This window comes from Medicago truncatula, chromosome 3, assembly GCF_003473485.1.
Source record: "Medicago truncatula cultivar Jemalong A17 chromosome 3, MtrunA17r5.0-ANR, whole genome shotgun sequence".
Taxonomy (NCBI): domain Eukaryota; kingdom Viridiplantae; phylum Streptophyta; class Magnoliopsida; order Fabales; family Fabaceae; genus Medicago; species Medicago truncatula.
The window spans coordinates 47,270,872-47,288,291 of NC_053044.1; the positions used below are offsets into that span (position 1 = coordinate 47,270,872).

General features: G+C 31.0%; 2 protein-coding genes across 2 annotated transcripts; one reads left to right on the top strand and one right to left on the bottom strand.

Moving 5' to 3' along the window:
• Positions 1–4,741: 4,741 nt before the first annotated feature.
• Positions 4,742–7,350, bottom strand: LOC11428634 (uncharacterized). Its single transcript, XM_003602533.3, has 7 exons — positions 7,297–7,350; positions 6,673–6,759; positions 6,343–6,537; positions 5,830–5,991; positions 5,565–5,618; positions 5,295–5,438; positions 4,742–5,157 (listed from the first exon to the last, which is right to left on the bottom strand). Exons 1-7 carry the CDS (start codon positions 7,348–7,350, stop codon positions 4,789–4,791), a joined length of 1,065 nt encoding a protein of 354 aa, XP_003602581.3. The 3' UTR covers positions 4,742–4,788.
• Positions 7,351–12,741: 5,391 nt separating this feature from the next.
• Positions 12,742–16,813, top strand: LOC11430437 (50S ribosomal protein L17). The gene is made up of 6 exons (XM_003602534.4): positions 12,742–12,937; positions 13,044–13,098; positions 13,195–13,245; positions 15,892–15,983; positions 16,069–16,146; positions 16,382–16,813. The coding sequence occupies exons 1-6, from the start codon at positions 12,882–12,884 to the stop codon at positions 16,536–16,538; spliced, it is 489 nt and encodes a 162-aa protein (XP_003602582.1). The 5' UTR covers positions 12,742–12,881; the 3' UTR covers positions 16,539–16,813.
• The last annotated feature ends 607 nt before the right edge of the window (positions 16,814–17,420 follow it).

The following is a 17,420-nucleotide window of genomic DNA, read 5'->3' on the forward strand; positions in this document are numbered from 1 at the left end:
GTAAAACAAACAAACAAAAAATTTCAAATTCAAATGGGCAATGTAATAGGAGGGAAAAATATTAGGTTGTTGAAGTGGGATTAGCAATTAATGACAGCTTATTAGAGGGAAAAATTAGGGTTAATGATAGCATGACCTAATAAGCATTTAGAGTAAGGGATCATCTAACTTTTAAGAAGCTTTCTAAACAAAGGCAGGTGGTGACAGTTAGTTATTCGTTATTTTTAGAGTCTTTTTATGATATTTTTGAGTTCACAAGCAAGATTAAGCAGCAAGAAAAGCAAAAAAAATGAAGAAGCTAAAAAAAGGCATCGTGTCACGATTTTCACTACCGTGACGTAATTTTGTAACCAGAGAGACATGTTTTTGAGCTGCTGAAATCGTGATACGATTTTCAGTAGCACGCTACAATTTTGAGGAAGGATATGGAAAGAATCTAGAGTTTTGAAGAAATCGTGGTCTGATTCTTTACTACCCTAGCGCGATTTTGCGCGCATCCAAACTTGCCTATTTAAGCTGAAGTCAGTTTCAAACACAAGGGTTACGATTTGGAGAGAGCAAAGTGCGATTTTGAGACTACAAGATGGCTATGAGGGTGATTTCTTCACTCTTTTACCAGTTCATGTATGTATTGATTCCTCTAATGATTATATTATTTGTAAACACCATTATGAGTAGTTAAATCCATTAGAGGTTAGGTCTGAGATGATTCTTTGTAACCCTAATTGAACCATGTTGCTGTGAAACTCTATTTATTGTGAATGACAATCTAGTTTTTATTCAATTCAATTGTTCTTGATGCTTTTTATATCCTGATCAAATATAAACATGATTTAGTGTGAACGAATGACTACTGACCATAACTTTCGACTTAGACCTAATTGAATTGTTCTAATAAACATGGTTAGTCTAGGAATGAATAATCCTTTATTAGTGATATTAGGTTAACGTTCTTAAAACCTTCAAAGAATATTAGACCACCTAAGGAATTAGGGGGTGTAGTTTGAGAAGAGGGTCCTAACTCAAGGGATTGATTAGGACTATTTTGTTAACTATCGTGGAACTAGAAAATCATTCATAAGAGTAGGTGCAGTATACCAATTAGGGGAACATCGATGATTCGAAAGACCTGATCTCATCTCTCTCCTATTCTTTTCCAAAACTATCTTTATTTTATGTTATTTACTTTTATTGCAATCAAATCAAATCTACTGCCTCGGGCATCAAAATATTTTATACATCCTAAATATTTACTTTATTGCTAAATTAAAATTAACACAGTCCCCGTGAATACGAACTTATTTTACTACTTCGATAATATTCGGTACACTTACCAATTATCTATCAGTAGGTTATTTATCAAATCATCTAACTTCTTTTAAAACAAAAGTTGTAAGGTGAAGATAATAACCATAAAAACAAATTCTAAGTAAAACGAACAAAACACACATATATAGAGAGAGGATACAATATGTTAATACCGTTCCCTTACAACCTGTGATATCTAGTCAATCTACCTCTAATAGTGTTATTTTGTCTTTTCCTCAAAAAGGACTTAATCACGATTACAGTTATCAGAGTATCTTCTGCCACCATTGGCTATACTCGGTATCCAACAAAGATCTTGACTTAGACAAAGTCTACTTTGTCTTCTCATATCCATGAGGCTCGGGTGTTTAAAGTCTTTTCATACTACCCTTTTCAACAAAGGTTGTTGCCACTAGTGGGTGTTTTACATTCAAATGATACAAAACCATTGTTAGGATGATTCTCTAAGACAAGATATTACCATAAAATCTTATATCAATTCAAGTGTACTGCGACTGCTTGATTGATTTACATTATGATCTAATTAATCTCATTTTGATAGGATTTACAGTGATTGTCCTATTAATGTTCTTGGTTTTCTTGATTATTATTTTCTTTTAGATGGTATCCCTTTTCATTTTCATTCTCTTTTTTAAGCGTGTTGTGTTGTACGCGCTCACACTAGTCTTTCTTTCTTTCTTCCTTATATTTTTTTTTCAGTCATTAGTCTAGGCATACAGGAAGATGGTGATGTTAGGATCAAAATATAGTTCTAACGATTTGCATAGTTTCCCTTTTACTCATAGGTAATACAATTGTTGGAAGAAAGACGTTAGAGAGAGCATGAAAAATGACTGGACAAAGATTCGTTGGATAATTGTACTATTTTTTACTGCTATAAGCACACGACATTGTGCCATAGTAACTTGCGTTTGCTAGCAAGTGATGGCTTAAGTGATTGGAAGCATATTAGCCAAAGACTCAAACAACATGAAAATAGTGTCGAACATATACCTAATATGAATAGTTAGAATGAATTGTGAATAAGATTGGATAAAAATTAGACAATTTATAAACACTTGCAAAATCATGTGAGACACATTCAAGAACATGAAATTAATCACCATTATCTTCAACATAAAATTCAAAAAGAAATTATTTTTCTTTTGCCACAAAGTGTTAAAAGGTCAATCATTAAAATCATCAAAGAGGCAAAATATTTTTCAATAATTTTTTATTGTACCTTTGATGTGAGTCATCAAGAAAAAAATTACTCTTATAATTTGTTGTGTGAATCTGAAATAATAAAATAAAGATTGAGGGGTTGTTTTTACAATTTTTAAATGTTGATAATATATCCATATTAGGGTTTTTTAATGAATTATTAAATGTTCTAAAGGCTCTTGGTCTTAATGTTGATGATGTGAGAGAGCAAGGTTATGATAATGGTTCCAATATTAAAGGAAGGGCTCAAGGCTATCAAAAGAGATTTCTTGAAATTAATCCTAAAACATTATACATGTCATGTGCTTGTCTTAATCTTACTCTCTTGGTGATATGGCACATTCTTATTTTAAGGCTATTTCATTCTTTGGAGTTATTCAACACTTATATTAATTCTTTTCGGAATCTACAAAAAGATGGAAAATTTAGCTTGCTATCAAATATTTGTCTAATACTCGTTTGGAAATTCAAATTAAGATTTGTTAAAGTCATTAGATTTTAATGTCCTTAAATAAGATTAACTTTGTCAAAATTATATGAATGTTGTGATAATAATGTAAAGGCAAAGAATGAGAGGGAGAGTTTGATTAATACAGATGAAAGCTTTAAATTTTTACTTGCTATGTTTGTTTGATATGATATTTTATTTCCTATTAATATTTTTAGAATGTGCTTTAAGTCTACATGTATCGACGCTGCCATAAAACAATTAGAAGATGTGTTATTATATTTTGAAAAATATCGAAAGGAATGTTTTATAAAAAGTATGGATCTTACAAAAAAAAAAAGTGGTGAACTTCAAATGAACGTTGATCTCATATTTCCAACAAAACATTGTGTGATTAGAAAGAAAAAAATATATTTTAGAGAGAACAATGAGGAACATGAAAATATGTCATCAAGAGAATCATTTAGAGTCGATTAATTTTTTATTGTCGTTGATATGACAATTACTTCTTTTAAAAATTGATTTGAGGAATTGAAGACAATTGAAAGTATCTTCAAATTTTGTAAAATTTACAAAAGTTAAAGTCTTTCGACCATAATGAGTTGAATAAATATTTGTCTGATGTTGATATAAATGATATTTCCTCTGAATTAAAAGTGCCACAATTCACTTTGTCAACTAAAACAATGTTTGCCATGGATAATTTAAAATTTGTCAAACTTGCATATTGTAATCAAATTAGAGAAATTTCTTATAGAATTTTACTTAAATTTCTTATAGAAATTTCTTAAATTCACTCTATTGGTATTACTAAAAATAGGACTATAATTGATTAGTATCAAACACCTAAATCCTAATTGATTTTTTGAAACGTAAAATAGGTCTAATCAATTACTTATAAAATAATCAATCGTGTTTAATATATGATAGAAGAACATAAGCAAATTGCACATATTGATGGATTTGGCGTAGTTACCTAATTTTGTATCGAATTAGAAGTAATATAAAATTATGGGGAGTTACATTAAGAGCTATAAGTTGAATCACTTGACTAATTTTTTGGTTTGACAACAAACCACTTAAACTATGTTAAATTATATAAACTATGAATGAATTATTTCATTTTATTATCGAAATTTTTATTTTTCAATGTAAGAACTCTTTTTTTTTTTTTTTTTAAGTGTCATTGTAAGCAAAATAAGAGAGAAAAAAATATGGAAGGAATTGTCGAGAAAGAGAAAGCAATACCAATAAAGGTTGTATATTTTATTTTCTTTAGACATTTATAAAGAGAGTTCAAAGTGGTAATATTCTTGTTTTGGTTGAATCAAAGATTTTGATCGATATGATTTCTGATAATTTCAAATGTAATGGCAATATTCATGTTTTAGTTTACCGGATCCAAAAGTTGTTGCAGATGAGTTGAAATGTTCAACTCAACCATAATTGGCGTGAAGGAAATTGGAGTGCTGATTGACTCGCTAACTTAAGCATTTCTATAGATCGTTTAATTTGTTGTTGTTGAAGTCTCCTCCTAGTGAGGTCCAATAACTCATTTTTGATGATTTATCCGTAGTTTGTATGCCTAGGAATGTTCGATTAATTTTTTTATTTTTTTTAGGCTTTCCCCTCTTTTTGTATAAAAAAAAAATGGTAATGGTACCACTAAATGGATGAAGTGAAAATAATAAAAGAAGAAATAAGAACTTTGATTTTAATATAAGAGTAAATCACCCCAACAAAGAAATTGCAAAAAGGAAACAAAAACAAAAACAAAGTTGACAATATTATTATTATTTAATATTCCCTTAGGTACATTTTTGATTTCGACCAGGTCCACCATAGTAAAGGTATTTTCCATCCTTATGTATAGTATAACAATTAGGGCTTTCTACAAAATATTTGAGATCTGGAGATACTATCACTTTATTATTTGAATCGAGAACTTGTATATCATTAATATACGCAGCTTTTCCATTACCCTCCTCCGCATAATGTCCACTACCCATTTGGGTGGAAGTATGAGAGCCTGATGACTTTGTATTTATTATTTCTCCACCAAACTGAATTTTATCTGCATTATCTTTCAAGTGTGTGAACAAGGAGGATGGCCAGTAACCAAGTGCAATCCCATTCCCAGGTCCATAATTAAGCCACCAATTTCCATCCTTTGGATCCTTCACACACAAAAAAGAATCAAAGTACGTAAACCTTTTTGTTTTGTGACATATACATACATAATCATTATTATTATTATTATTATTAAGAACTGAAATGAAATGTGCCAAGCCAAGGTGGAAAGTGATAAAATTACCTTCCGAATCGATAAGATAATATCAAATTGCTGTCCATTATACTTAGAAACTGGAGATATTCCAGCTCCAAGTGCAAATTTTTTGCTAATTTGAACAAAGCCTGGGCATTTTAAGTTGTAGCACCCGTGTTTGTACGCATCAGCCTGCAATGCAAGTATTATTACTCTTGTCATTTTTTCTTTTACTAATTCATAAAGTTTTTTTTTTTTTTTACACCTTCGATCAATTTACATTTTTTTTTTGTTGAGGGATTCGATCAATTTACTTACCGTCCAATAAATAAAAATTCTAGGGCGGTTGTCCCCGTAGAGCTGCGGGGAGACCTGCATATAAAAATTACTTGAACTTTAGCTTAATGTGCTTAATTAAATTAAGCTATTAATCTAGTTGGTTGACATATAAATATTATCCTAATATTTTATACCAATTAACTGGTAAAAAAATTGTATACCAATTAAACAAATAAAAAGACTATGCATAAGTATATGAATAAATTGATTTGAATAAAGTAATTAATGAGAGTAATAAACATGCCTGCCATCCAGCTTCAATGGAATTGAGATCCTTTTCAAATGTGCCAGAGAGGACCCATATTTGAGCCAAACTGAATTCTTGACTTTCCACATGTGGGGCCCACACGTTTAAGTTTGCCTTTGCTCCTTTGTAGACACCCCCTTCAAGATACCCAACTGAATGCTGTGTAGTGTGTAGAACAATATAAGAAGAACCCATATGTTATTTAATTTTGAAAATAGCATAAGTTTAATGTTGGTTTGTGTTTAAGTTTTTTGCTATAGAAGATAAAAATAAGTTGGAGCAAAGATATAAATAAATGAATTCAAAAGATAGACTCTTGCTTATATGTGCATGATGAAACAATAATTTAAATAGGGGCCATGAAACTCATTGATCACTTTAAATGAAAAAAGGATAATGATCTCACAAAATTATCACTTTAAAGAAATAAGTTTGTCTAATATGAACCCTAATATTGAGCCAAACTGAATTCTTGATAAACGAAAAAATCGAGTTTCTACAAGTACATACTTCATGGCCATTGCTTGCATCGGTGAATTTTCTTTCAAATCTGTTTAAAGAGCCAGCTCTTAATATGTCTTGTTCTGTTGTTCTTCTAATTGGAATTGTACCTTCAGGACATGATTCACCGGATAAACTCCACAGTTGAAAGATGTCACTTAAATTATCTATTTGGTTGTGCCATCTTAGTCTTTCCGGAGGATCCTGTATATATTTATAAATATGCAAGGAAAATATTCAAGTTATAAAGTTAAAATATAATAGTTTGCTTTCAAAAATTATTTCCGAATTTTTCTTATTAAATTCACACACAAAAAAAAATATATATATATAAAATACCAATGGTTTTTGCCCTTTCAATAAAGGATGATCAAAAGCTGGTTGTTTATGCGTTAAAACACAATCTATGATATCACCGTCAGGACTCTGCAAAAATAAACACAAACATATAAGTTAGACTCCAAGATTTAAGAGTGTGTTTAAATACTAGAGAATTGTCTCTATGAGTTTAACTCAGTTGGTAATGACAATGCATAACATATGCAAGATCTATGGTTCGAATCTCAGTCACCACAAAAAAAAAAATACTAGAGAATTTAAAAATGAAACTAAAAAATTCAAATGTTTTACCGTATTCCTTCGCGATTATAATTATTTTTGTTTTGGTAGAGTACTTTTTTATTTAAAGTTTCAAAAAAATTGGGGTAAAAAATATAAAAATAAACAAAAGTGATTAATTGTTTTTAGAAAATGTAATCATTGAAATTTTGCAAAAGCTCGGGAGACGATTTGTAAAAATACAGAAATCAATTTGCAATTTTTTTAAAAACATATAGGACAACATTGTAAATTTTAAAGGAAAAAAAAAAAAAAAAAAAAACTACGATGACCATTTTAAGATTAACATTTTATTAAGTGACTTGAGAATTTCAAATTCTCATGATGTTTTAATTTTTAACATACATGAATTGTCTTGACAGCTGGCTTGTTGATTCGTTGAAGATCAGCTGCTATCATCTTCTTGAAGTTACGAAATTCTTCATCTGATCGAAAAGTTTGATTGATCAATTGATGATTGCTTGTTTCTAAAGAATTAATAGGATAAACCAAAGAAACAAGGACAAGCATATGTAGGAGCATGGATATGATTAGAGAGCTAAAGTCAATGTTTGTTTTTGTGGGTGCTGCTCCACATTTGTGTTGTCTTTTTACATTAATAAAACAAACTTTTGTGCTTGGAATCAAATATAACCCCATAGTATTGCTAGTACTACTACTATAATGTAAGACCGTTTAATTACTTGAGACTGAGTACTTATATATACTAAATGCTATTCAAAATTATAATGAATGTTTTTTCAAACAAATATATGAATGCATTTAAATTTCTGTCAAAAAAAAAAAAGGAATGCATTTAAACATTTGACCCAAAAAAATAAAATACTACTATATGCAAACAACTATTAAGAAAATAAAATAATTAAAATAAAATATTTAATACTATATAGAGTATTATACAATTTTTTAAGTAATCAAAATGTACCTTTAAAAAAAGTAATCAAAACATATTTCGGTCAAAAACATTTAAGGTCTTTCAATTATTATTTTTAAGGAAATAGTACTATGTTAAATGCACCTTGCTTATACGGAGTATGTTGTGTAATATTTCAAAAGAAATTTAGTTAAATAATTTTGATTAGTAAAAATCTTATTAATTGGTTAAATAATTACAGTTTTGGCACCCTAACTATCAAAAAGTTACGATTTTGGTCCTCTAACAAAAACAATAACAACTGAGCCTCCTACGTTAAGCCCATTTTACAGTTTTGGCCCCCATATCACACTTTTGACCAATTCAACGCACATGTGAACGCCACATGTATAATTTTTAATTTAAAAATAAATAAAAATATCACGTATTAAGAGATAGTTTAAAACGTTCATTCACTTCAACCTAACAACTCTTCAAATATCATTTCAATTTTTTTTCAAACAAGCAAATCATTCCAAATTTTACATTGAATTCATGCATCGGTTTTTATATTTGAAGAGAAATGTTAACAAGTGTCCTCAAGGCACACTTGTTACGAAGTCTAAAGAAAAAAAATTGTCTTAGAAATGATGCATTCAACACGTTAAAAATTTAAAATTTAACTTTTTCTACATAAAACTTACAAATTATTTCTATTTTTGAATCTATTAACTTCAAAACTTTAACAATGACATCTTTTGCATCATATTCCCCACATATTCCTTTGTTTTGCCTATAATTCAAAATTAAAAAAAAAAAAAAAAAGTAAAAAGTACTAAAAACGCAGTGATTTAGTGGTATGAATACATTACTGCTGAGATCGTATAAAAAAAATTCAGCACTTTTACTTTATTGGTATGGTAAAAACTTGTTGCATCAATATCATCGATGTATAAGATTATGGACCCATTCCCGCTAAAAATTCCACCCCAACAATAATCTTTAAATTCTCATTATCAAATCATACTCTTTTTTGGAAGTTTGTCGTGACTTGCCTGAGAATATGAAGAAATCAACTATTTATTTTTATGCAGCAAGTGTATTTGGTAAAAACTTGTTGCATCAATATCATCGATGTATCTTCCCTTACTCCTTAATTTTATTTGTTGTTGTTGCAAATCCATGAGTTTCTTATATCCAGTTTTCATTCAAATATACTTTTATAGATTTTTTTTTTTCAGTTTGCCATCTTTCTATCAAAATGTAAAGTAATGTATTTGTTGCGAGAATGGGCTACTACAGTAGGAGAAATATAACAATGCCTTAATCAAATATTATCAAGGTTCCAATATTATAGACACTTCTATGAGTAGTGCAACAAACTAGGTTTGTATAATCTTCATTAGTTTGAAATAATATTATCAATGGTTTGTTGTTCTTACTGTTTGCGTGTGGTTGCTGGTGTGTGATAATACCTGCTGTTCTGGTTTGGTGTGCACAGCTGGAGCGTGTAGGGGGCTGTTTTTGAGGCTTTGGAATGCTCGGCTGGGATTAGTTGGGATTTTTGTGGGATGACAGTGCATAGAGGCTGTTATTAGCTAATGTTCTCTAATTCCTTTGTTCTATACTTTAGCACCATGCTTAGCATCATCGTGTTATTACTGTGAAGTATTTTAATTCTTAGGAGAGGTAGTTTTTGGTGTCCCGCCAATATGTGGCACCTGTTATTTGTTTCGCTTTTTTCGTATTTATCTGCGACCGGTACGGCTTTTTGTAGAATTCGGCGTGGATAATATTAGCTGATTAAAAAAAAAAAAAAGGTTTGTTGTTTATGTAGGGAGCAACAAAACTGGGGTACCAGTAACTTTTGAACTTCCATTGTCGCGTTGGTATGCCTTGGAACATGTTGCTATTGTGGTTTCTATTCCTTATTGAGCAATGAATTTAATTTCACAGGTTGTAGGCTTTTTTATGGTTTCTAATTCTATTCCTCATGAAAATTACATATGCATAATGTTTATTACTTATTGTGTTTGGTTTCTGGTTTTCCTGAAAGTTTGTGGCAACAAGTTAGTTCATCTTCTTTTGGGTCATTTGGATGTGCTGGTGAAGGGGGTTTGTTGGTGATGTTTAAGCTCTTTGTGCATATTCTTTTCGGATCAGTTTGGTGTCTATTTTACTCTTTTTTTTTTTTTTTTTTGGCTTGATCAGAATTTAGAGCGTGTTATTTCACTAGCTATATTTTTACTTTTTTAAAAAGATTCATTTTGGGTATTAGTTGTATTTTGCATATTACATTTATTGCATGAGACAATATATAAATTTCTCGTAAGACCTATTTTGAATGTGCTAACATGTGCCTTTGAGGTACACCCTCCGGTCACTACTATAAGCAAAATTTTGCATTTTAGATTCATTCATTAAATGATATATGTGGTATACCACATATATCATTTAATGAATGAATCTAAAATGCAAAGTTTTGCTTATAATAGTGACCGGATGATAAAAAAATAGAAAGTATAGAATAAAAATTGTACAAATTTATTTTTCATATAGTTGATAATTGATGTTTTTCATTAAATATTTGTTATTTGAAGAAACTTTACTAATAGTGAATGTTAGTATGACCTTTAATATAAATATATAATATAGTTTATTGGTGTCTAATACCGCTGATATTAATTATTTCAAATATATCCATGCTTTTTCAATTGTTATAAAAATACTATCATTTTAAATTCAAAAGAATTATTCGTCGCTCGGGTCAAAAGTCTATTTTTAAGTAACTATTGCATTTTACTAATAGTGAATATATTACAGCTCATTAGACCCGTGCGCATTTATTAATTTTGTTAGGTCTGCAGCAATTTAACCTAATATTTTCCCGCTCATTTGCTGTATTAAGTTAACACTAATTTAACCTAATAATTTTCATCTAAAACAATGCATTGCACCAATTTCATTTATATCCTCTTACCTTTTTCTTTTACAATATTTTGTACATCCTTATTTATTAATTTTGTTAGGTCTTATTACAATATATTAAATTCTCCATACCGCACGGATAAAACTTCTAGTAAGATTATGAATCCATTCCCACTAAAAATTTCACCCCAACAATAATCTTTAATTCTCATTATCAATCATACTCTTTTTTGGAAGTTTGTTATGACTTGCTTGAGAGTAGGAAAAAACCAACTATTTATGGTTAATTTTTTTTTAAACAACTATTTATGGTTAATATAAATGCAAACATTTTAAGAGATTATTATTGTATTTTTTCTATATATACACATTCAGTAAAATTATGTCAAGTATGTCAGAAACGATAGGATCAAAAAGGTGAAGATGAATTTCATAAGAGAAGTATGATTGATAAGTTGATACAAAAGAATAATCCTTATAATTCATATTGAAAATTAGAATGAAAAAGATAATTAGAGAGTACAGCAATGAGGGTTATTTATAGGAGTGAGTTAGTCTTACTAACTTTTAACTACCTAACCAACCAACTAATCATAACTAATCATAATTTATCTATCAACTAACTATGGTTTAATTACTATACTCTAATAAAATAGATGTTTACATAATTTTTAGGAAGAACCTAAAAAGGTGACATTATGTAATAATTTGATTGAATGTATATATAAAAAATTAGATTACCAGTGTATACAAATGAAACTCATATTTTAATGTACTAAAATTAAAATTGTAACCATTAATATCTTCAAAATATTATAAACTTAACTCGCCTTATATCTATTTTTTTTAAGGATTTGTCTTTATCTTTATTTTTTATTGAGAGAATTATCTTTCTTTTTTTATTATTTATCTTTATCTTTATTATTTACTTGTTGTGAATCCACCCACATTTTATCACTTTTTTTTTTTCGGTTTGTTGAAATGTACTTCCTCCATATTTTATCACTAATACAACACATATAAGGAACTTTAAATGATTAATCATGGTGTGGCAATAGTTACACCAGTTCAGGCTTAATTTTTAAAAAAATTGAAGATTTTTTTAGACCCTTTTATATCTCTTTAGGCCTTCTAAAATTATGAAATTGTCTTTAATAACACGTTTTATAGATAACTACTGGATGTTCATTTAAAAAAGTCTATTTTGTATATTCAGTAAAAAATTACTGGATGTTCATTTAAAAAAAAAAATTCTATTTTCTACCTCAGATAGATAACTAGGATGTTCCTTTTTTCCCTAAAAAAAAAAAAATAGGATGTTCCTTTAAAAAATCCCATTTTGTAACTCCGATAGATAATTACCGAAGTATTATCCATTTAACATTTTTTTACATAACAAACATACATCATCCAAAAATTCTCTCTCACCTTCTCGCATCTCTCCACCAGCTCACTTTCTCCACCATTTCACTTTGATTACCTAACCCAATTCATACCTAATCGAACCACCAATCTCAACCCACTCACCCCACAAGAACGCCGAATCCGCACTGTCCAATTATCTACCATCATAAAAACCCACCAAATATGTTAATTGATCTCAATTGAGTGAAGATTGACGCTATTTGTTTTACTGATTGTGATGAAAACACAAAAAATCACTTAAAACCGCAAGGTTTAGAAGCATATTCAAGTTGAGTGCAAAATAGAAAATAACCGCTTAAAAACTGCAATATGGTTTATATCACGAGTAATCCGATGGTTATCTACCAGAGGTTCAAAAATGAAATATTTAAAATGAACATCCGATAGATAAATGTACAAAATTGAATTTTTTAAATGAACTTCCAGCAGTTATCTCCGGGATGTGTTATTAAGAGCAATTTCGTAATTTTAGGGGGTCTAAAAAGATATGGAGGGACCTAAAAAGAAATCTTGAAAGAAAATTTGATCAAACAGCCCAGCCCAGCCCATGAGTTTTCTTTTTCTGATTTGTTTCAGCAAGCACGCCGCGTTTCCTTTCCTTCTTCTTTCCGATTGATTTTAGCTTTTGGTTGAAATTGAAATTGAAGCTCTTTAGTTCGTTTTGTGCAAAGCACAGTGTAAGAAAGAAAGCTAGGGTTTTAGCTTCGCTTCTGCATCTACCAAAATGACAAAGTTCAGGAAGCTCAATCGTGACACGTCTCACCGGTTATCCATGCTCAGGTTAACATGCTTTCAATCCAATCCTCCAATTCCTATTTTTTATTTCCATTCAAATTCTGAATCGTGGGTACTCATTTTCTATTTATTTATTTATTTATATATTTAGAACCATGGTCTCGCAATTGGTGAGGCACGAACGCATTGAAACTACTATTACCAAGGTAATCTAAATAAAATTTGATCGTAATCGTAAGCATTTTCGGTTTATGAGTTTGTGAATTTCAATTAAAGTTTGCTTGTTGTAATTTTGATTTTAGGCTAAGGAGGTTAGAAGGCTTGCGGATAATATGGTACAGCTTGGTAAAGAGGTTAGTTCATTGTTTCATGTTGAATTGAATTAAATTGATTTACACAATTAGTTTAACTATTTTGCATCTGGATGTGCAAATTTTAAATGGACTGTGAAATGTGGAGTCTAACCAACAGTGCTTTTTTAGTTTCAAAAGGATCTAACTTCATTGTCTGTCATAAACCCATCTTTTACAAACATCTATTATTTCTTGTTCTTGGTGTTTAATTTTAAATATTGCTCATCTATTGCAATGATTCTGATAATCTTATTTAGAAATGAATTTAAATATTGCTCTTATTCTTTCATCATTCAACAAACAATATTTTTTTTTTTTCAAACTGCTTTAAGTTCCGAAAGAGGTTTCAAAATGTTGAGTAAATCAGTGGGTGGATACTGATGAAAGACCACCAGGGGTTATTTAATTGAGTCCCAAACCATCTGTTGAAAATCGGTTGTGCAAAAGTTCTGTGCATGTGAATAAGTCTCATTGATAGAACTCAAATGGACAAATGCGTTTTATGAATATATATTGTCTGTTGGTTGGTAGACATAAAATTGAGCTTATAGCTTATATGATTAAAAAAGATCCGTTTGGTAATTGTCATTTTTACACAAGCTTATAGCTTATTTTCATGAGATTATAGTGGTTTTTGATAAGCTAATTCAAGTAGCTTAAAGCTTATAGCTTGTCACTTTTTATCTCCATTTTACCCCTGCAATCCTAATTGAAAAAAAATAAATATTAATTAAATGCACATTTTTTTTTTTTTTTATTTCATTTCATATTTATAAGCTAGTTTTACCAAACACTTCAAATTCAATTAGCTAGTTTATCCGCTATCAGCTATAAGCTAGCTTATCAGTCATCCGCTATAAGCTCATCCGATATAAGCTAGCTTATCAGCTATTTATTACCAAACAGAGCCATAGATGTTCTTTGGCTTTGTAATTTCCTTCATCACCTTTCATCTGCTTTTTAAACACGTCAACGCCATGCATCCACTATCACAAAACATGTAGGCAGAACAGAATGACATGCTTACAAGAAGTTGGTAGTTTTTCATGTTATCTGTAGCTCTGTTGTCAAAGCGGAAATGCGGCGCGGCCACCCCAAAAATTGACGCGGCGCGGCCACCCCAAAAATTGACGCGGCGTGGGGTGCGGGCGCTATTTCGGTGACGCGGACACTAATATATTTAATATTAAAATACTATACTGTTAAAAAAATTACTAAAATACCTTAAACATTACTCAAAATTCATGAAGTATTCCTAATTTGAAATAAAAGTCACAAGTCTTAAGCAAAACATAAAACATATTTGCAAAAAATACTAATAAAATTCAAGGAAACCGACACTTTAAGCCTCTAAAGCTTAAAGTAACAAAACTGCAAAACATTAACAATTAACAAGTTCATCCTCCCAATTAACAAATTGACAAATTAACAATTAACAACTAACAAATTGACAAATTAACAAATTCTGAAATCAAGAGATGAAGAGAGGAGAACAAAGATGGGTCTGAGATGATGAGACGAGGAGATGGATTTTTTTTGTTGGTATGATGAAGAAGTTGAGTTTGTGGCTGTGTATTTGGTTCTGGTGGAGAAGAGTAATAGTTAGGGTTTTGAAAATTACAAAAACGACCCTTAAAACGGGTTTAAATGAAGGGAAATCTAGTAATTTACACAGGGTTGTCAAAAGCGCCCGCTTTGACCCGCATCGCGCCCGCTTTTGCCCGCAATTGCGCCCGCTTCATCCGCTTTCTCCAAATGCTCCGCGTTGGAGCACTGTGTCGCGCTTTGTTGTTTTTGGCCGCGCCGCGTTCGGCCGCTATTGACAATTTTTGTAGATTATTTCCTTTCTCTTTAGGATATCTTATGTTTCATTAGATATTTTCATTCTGTGCTAGCCATTTTTTGTTAGATTTTGAACTCTTTTTTGTTCTCTATGTGATTGAACTTAAACTTCCTCTGCACTCTATTTTTGTTATTTGGTTATTTGATTACTTTTAGGAGGTCATTGTTATTTGTTTGCTGGCTTAAGTTAACGTTCTAACCTGGATGAAAATCTAAATGCTTGAAATATAATCAATGGTGACAGTGCGACACTGGCAAGCAATCAAATAACAATTAACTTAATCCGGGGAATTCTAATAGAATAGTTAAATATTAATGATCCATTTAGTACACTGACTGAAGTACCTGGGCTTCATAGTTTGGGGCTAGTTTCTCAACATTTTCTGCACTTACATCGCTGTTTTCTTTTAAAATCTGTAGTTTGTTTTCACCTCAATCAGGGGATATGGCTTGTGGGCTTCATAGTGCTTGTACGTTTGGGTTTTTAAAACCGTGTTGTGAACTTGTTCTTATTTGATAAATTAATTTGCGCGAAAAACATTTTCGTGTTCGCTTTTCTTGATATAGACTATTATGTCTTATTATTTACCTTCCACATGCATGTTTGTTACAGTTTACATTTGTTTGACACAGTTGCTCTTTTCCACCATTAGTTTCCATTATGTCTCCAATAAAACCATGGCTATGGATAATTTTTATTTTGCCTTGATCTTGAGGATAAATTTGATAGGAAGATAAACATTTCATCTATTTATCTAGCTTGACTACTTGGGTTGACTTATAGTTTACACGATAAACTGTTAGGGATCCGTATGTGCTGCAAGGCGCGCTGCTAGTTTCGTGCGAGGAGACGATGTTCTTCACAAGCTGTTTACAGAACTGGCTTATCGATACAAGTGAGTATTAAACTTGATGTAATTCAGTCACTAATTTATGACTGTTAATTGTGTTGTGAGACTGAACAGACATTGTGTTGTGCAGGGATAGAACTGGTGGATACACTAGGGTGCTACGGACTCGCATTCGAGTTGGTGATGCTGCACCAATGGCCTATATTGAGTAAATCTCTGTTTCCTTTCTGATATTCACTTGTTTAATTAACCGACTTTGACAGTTCTATTATTTTGGTAACCCAGCTCGAGTTCACTAAAGAAGTGATTTCTTTTCATTGTTGTTGATATTGCCTGTCTTTTTACTCTATTGTGTTGTTATAGTTTATCCTTCAAATCTTTTAGGTTGCTTAGAATGAGGATATTAAGATTTGACCTTATAAAAAAAATGTGCTTTGAAACAGGCTTATTGATCGTGATAATGAGCTTAGGCAGTCAAAGCCACCAACTCCTCAACCACCGCAGAGAACACCCCTTGATCCCTGGACACGATCTCGTCTTACCAGGCAGTTTGCACCTCCCAAAGTGGAAAAATCTGATTCTGATTCTGATTTAATCTAATTCTGATTTGTGATTTATTCAAATGTATTGCGGTAACTATGTTTTACCCCCATAGTTTGAGATGCCTGAATTTTGTCTTTGCTTATTTTATAAATCTCCCCATGGCTTGCAATAATAAAACAATTCTCTGTCTACTACTACTACTACTACTACTACTACTACAGGAAAGTGTTCTATAACGTAATTTGATTGAAACTGTAATCGACGTGGGGAAAGAAAAGCTTAAAATATCGGTGCTCACGTGTTTAATTGAAACTTCTATATTTTTATTGTAACCCCAAACTGGCAATTACTTGCTAGTAATAGTTTTTGATTGAAATACATATTGTTTAATAGGAAGACAAGGATGCAATAACTGTTCCAAGCCATTCATTAGTACTTGATTTCCATCCTTAAAAAAGTTGCTCACTTTATTGGCTTTGCTCATGAACATGCCTCCTGAGCATGCAATTTCAAGCTTCTTTTCACGTTTTCTGTTTTACAAGTACAGTATTTCAACAGGAAAAGGTTAACAGAGAGATTGCATGCTAGAGGTTGCTTGATAAGGTTATGCACGTGCAGAGGGACAGCCTAAGTCGTGCTCTCTTTCTCACGTATGTATAATTGTGGGATAACATGTATCCTCCTTTTTGTTTCCACTCATTTGTAGATGAAGTTTCAAATGGACAAGTAAATGCTACACAGGGCAAAGCTTTCAGTGGGGTCCAACTCCTACGCATGTCAAAAATCAACCTTAGTTAGCAACAAAATGCAAAAGGATTAATCTAGAAAGCACAAAAATCTTCTTTGCATAGTCTGTATGCCCATAAAAGCAAAATCTTTCTTCACCTTTAGAGTTGCTTTACTTGCAATACAGTATACATACTGCCCTACGTCTCCATA

What these genes read in the sequence shown, in the direction of transcription:
- LOC11428634 (XM_003602533.3), bottom strand. Translation starts at nt 7,350, where the DNA reads ATGATAGCAGCTGATCTTCAACGAATCAACAAGCCAGCTGTCAAGACA. An exon ending in CAGCTGTCAAGACAATTCAT is followed by an intron (nt 6,760 to 7,296) that starts GTATGTTAAAAA and finishes TTATTTTTGCAG; the next exon opens with AGTCCTGACGGTGATATCAT. An exon ending in CCATTGAAGCTGGATGGCAG is followed by an intron (nt 5,619 to 5,829) that starts GCATGTTTATTA and finishes TTTTATATGCAG; the next exon opens with GTCTCCCCGCAGCTCTACGG.
- LOC11430437 (XM_003602534.4), top strand. Translation starts at nt 12,882, where the DNA reads ATGACAAAGTTCAGGAAGCTCAATCGTGACACGTCTCACCGGTTATCC. An exon ending in TGGTACAGCTTGGTAAAGAG is followed by an intron (nt 13,246 to 15,891) that starts GTTAGTTCATTG and finishes ATAAACTGTTAG; the next exon opens with GGATCCGTATGTGCTGCAAG. An exon ending in GCACCAATGGCCTATATTGA is followed by an intron (nt 16,147 to 16,381) that starts GTAAATCTCTGT and finishes GCTTTGAAACAG; the next exon opens with GCTTATTGATCGTGATAATG.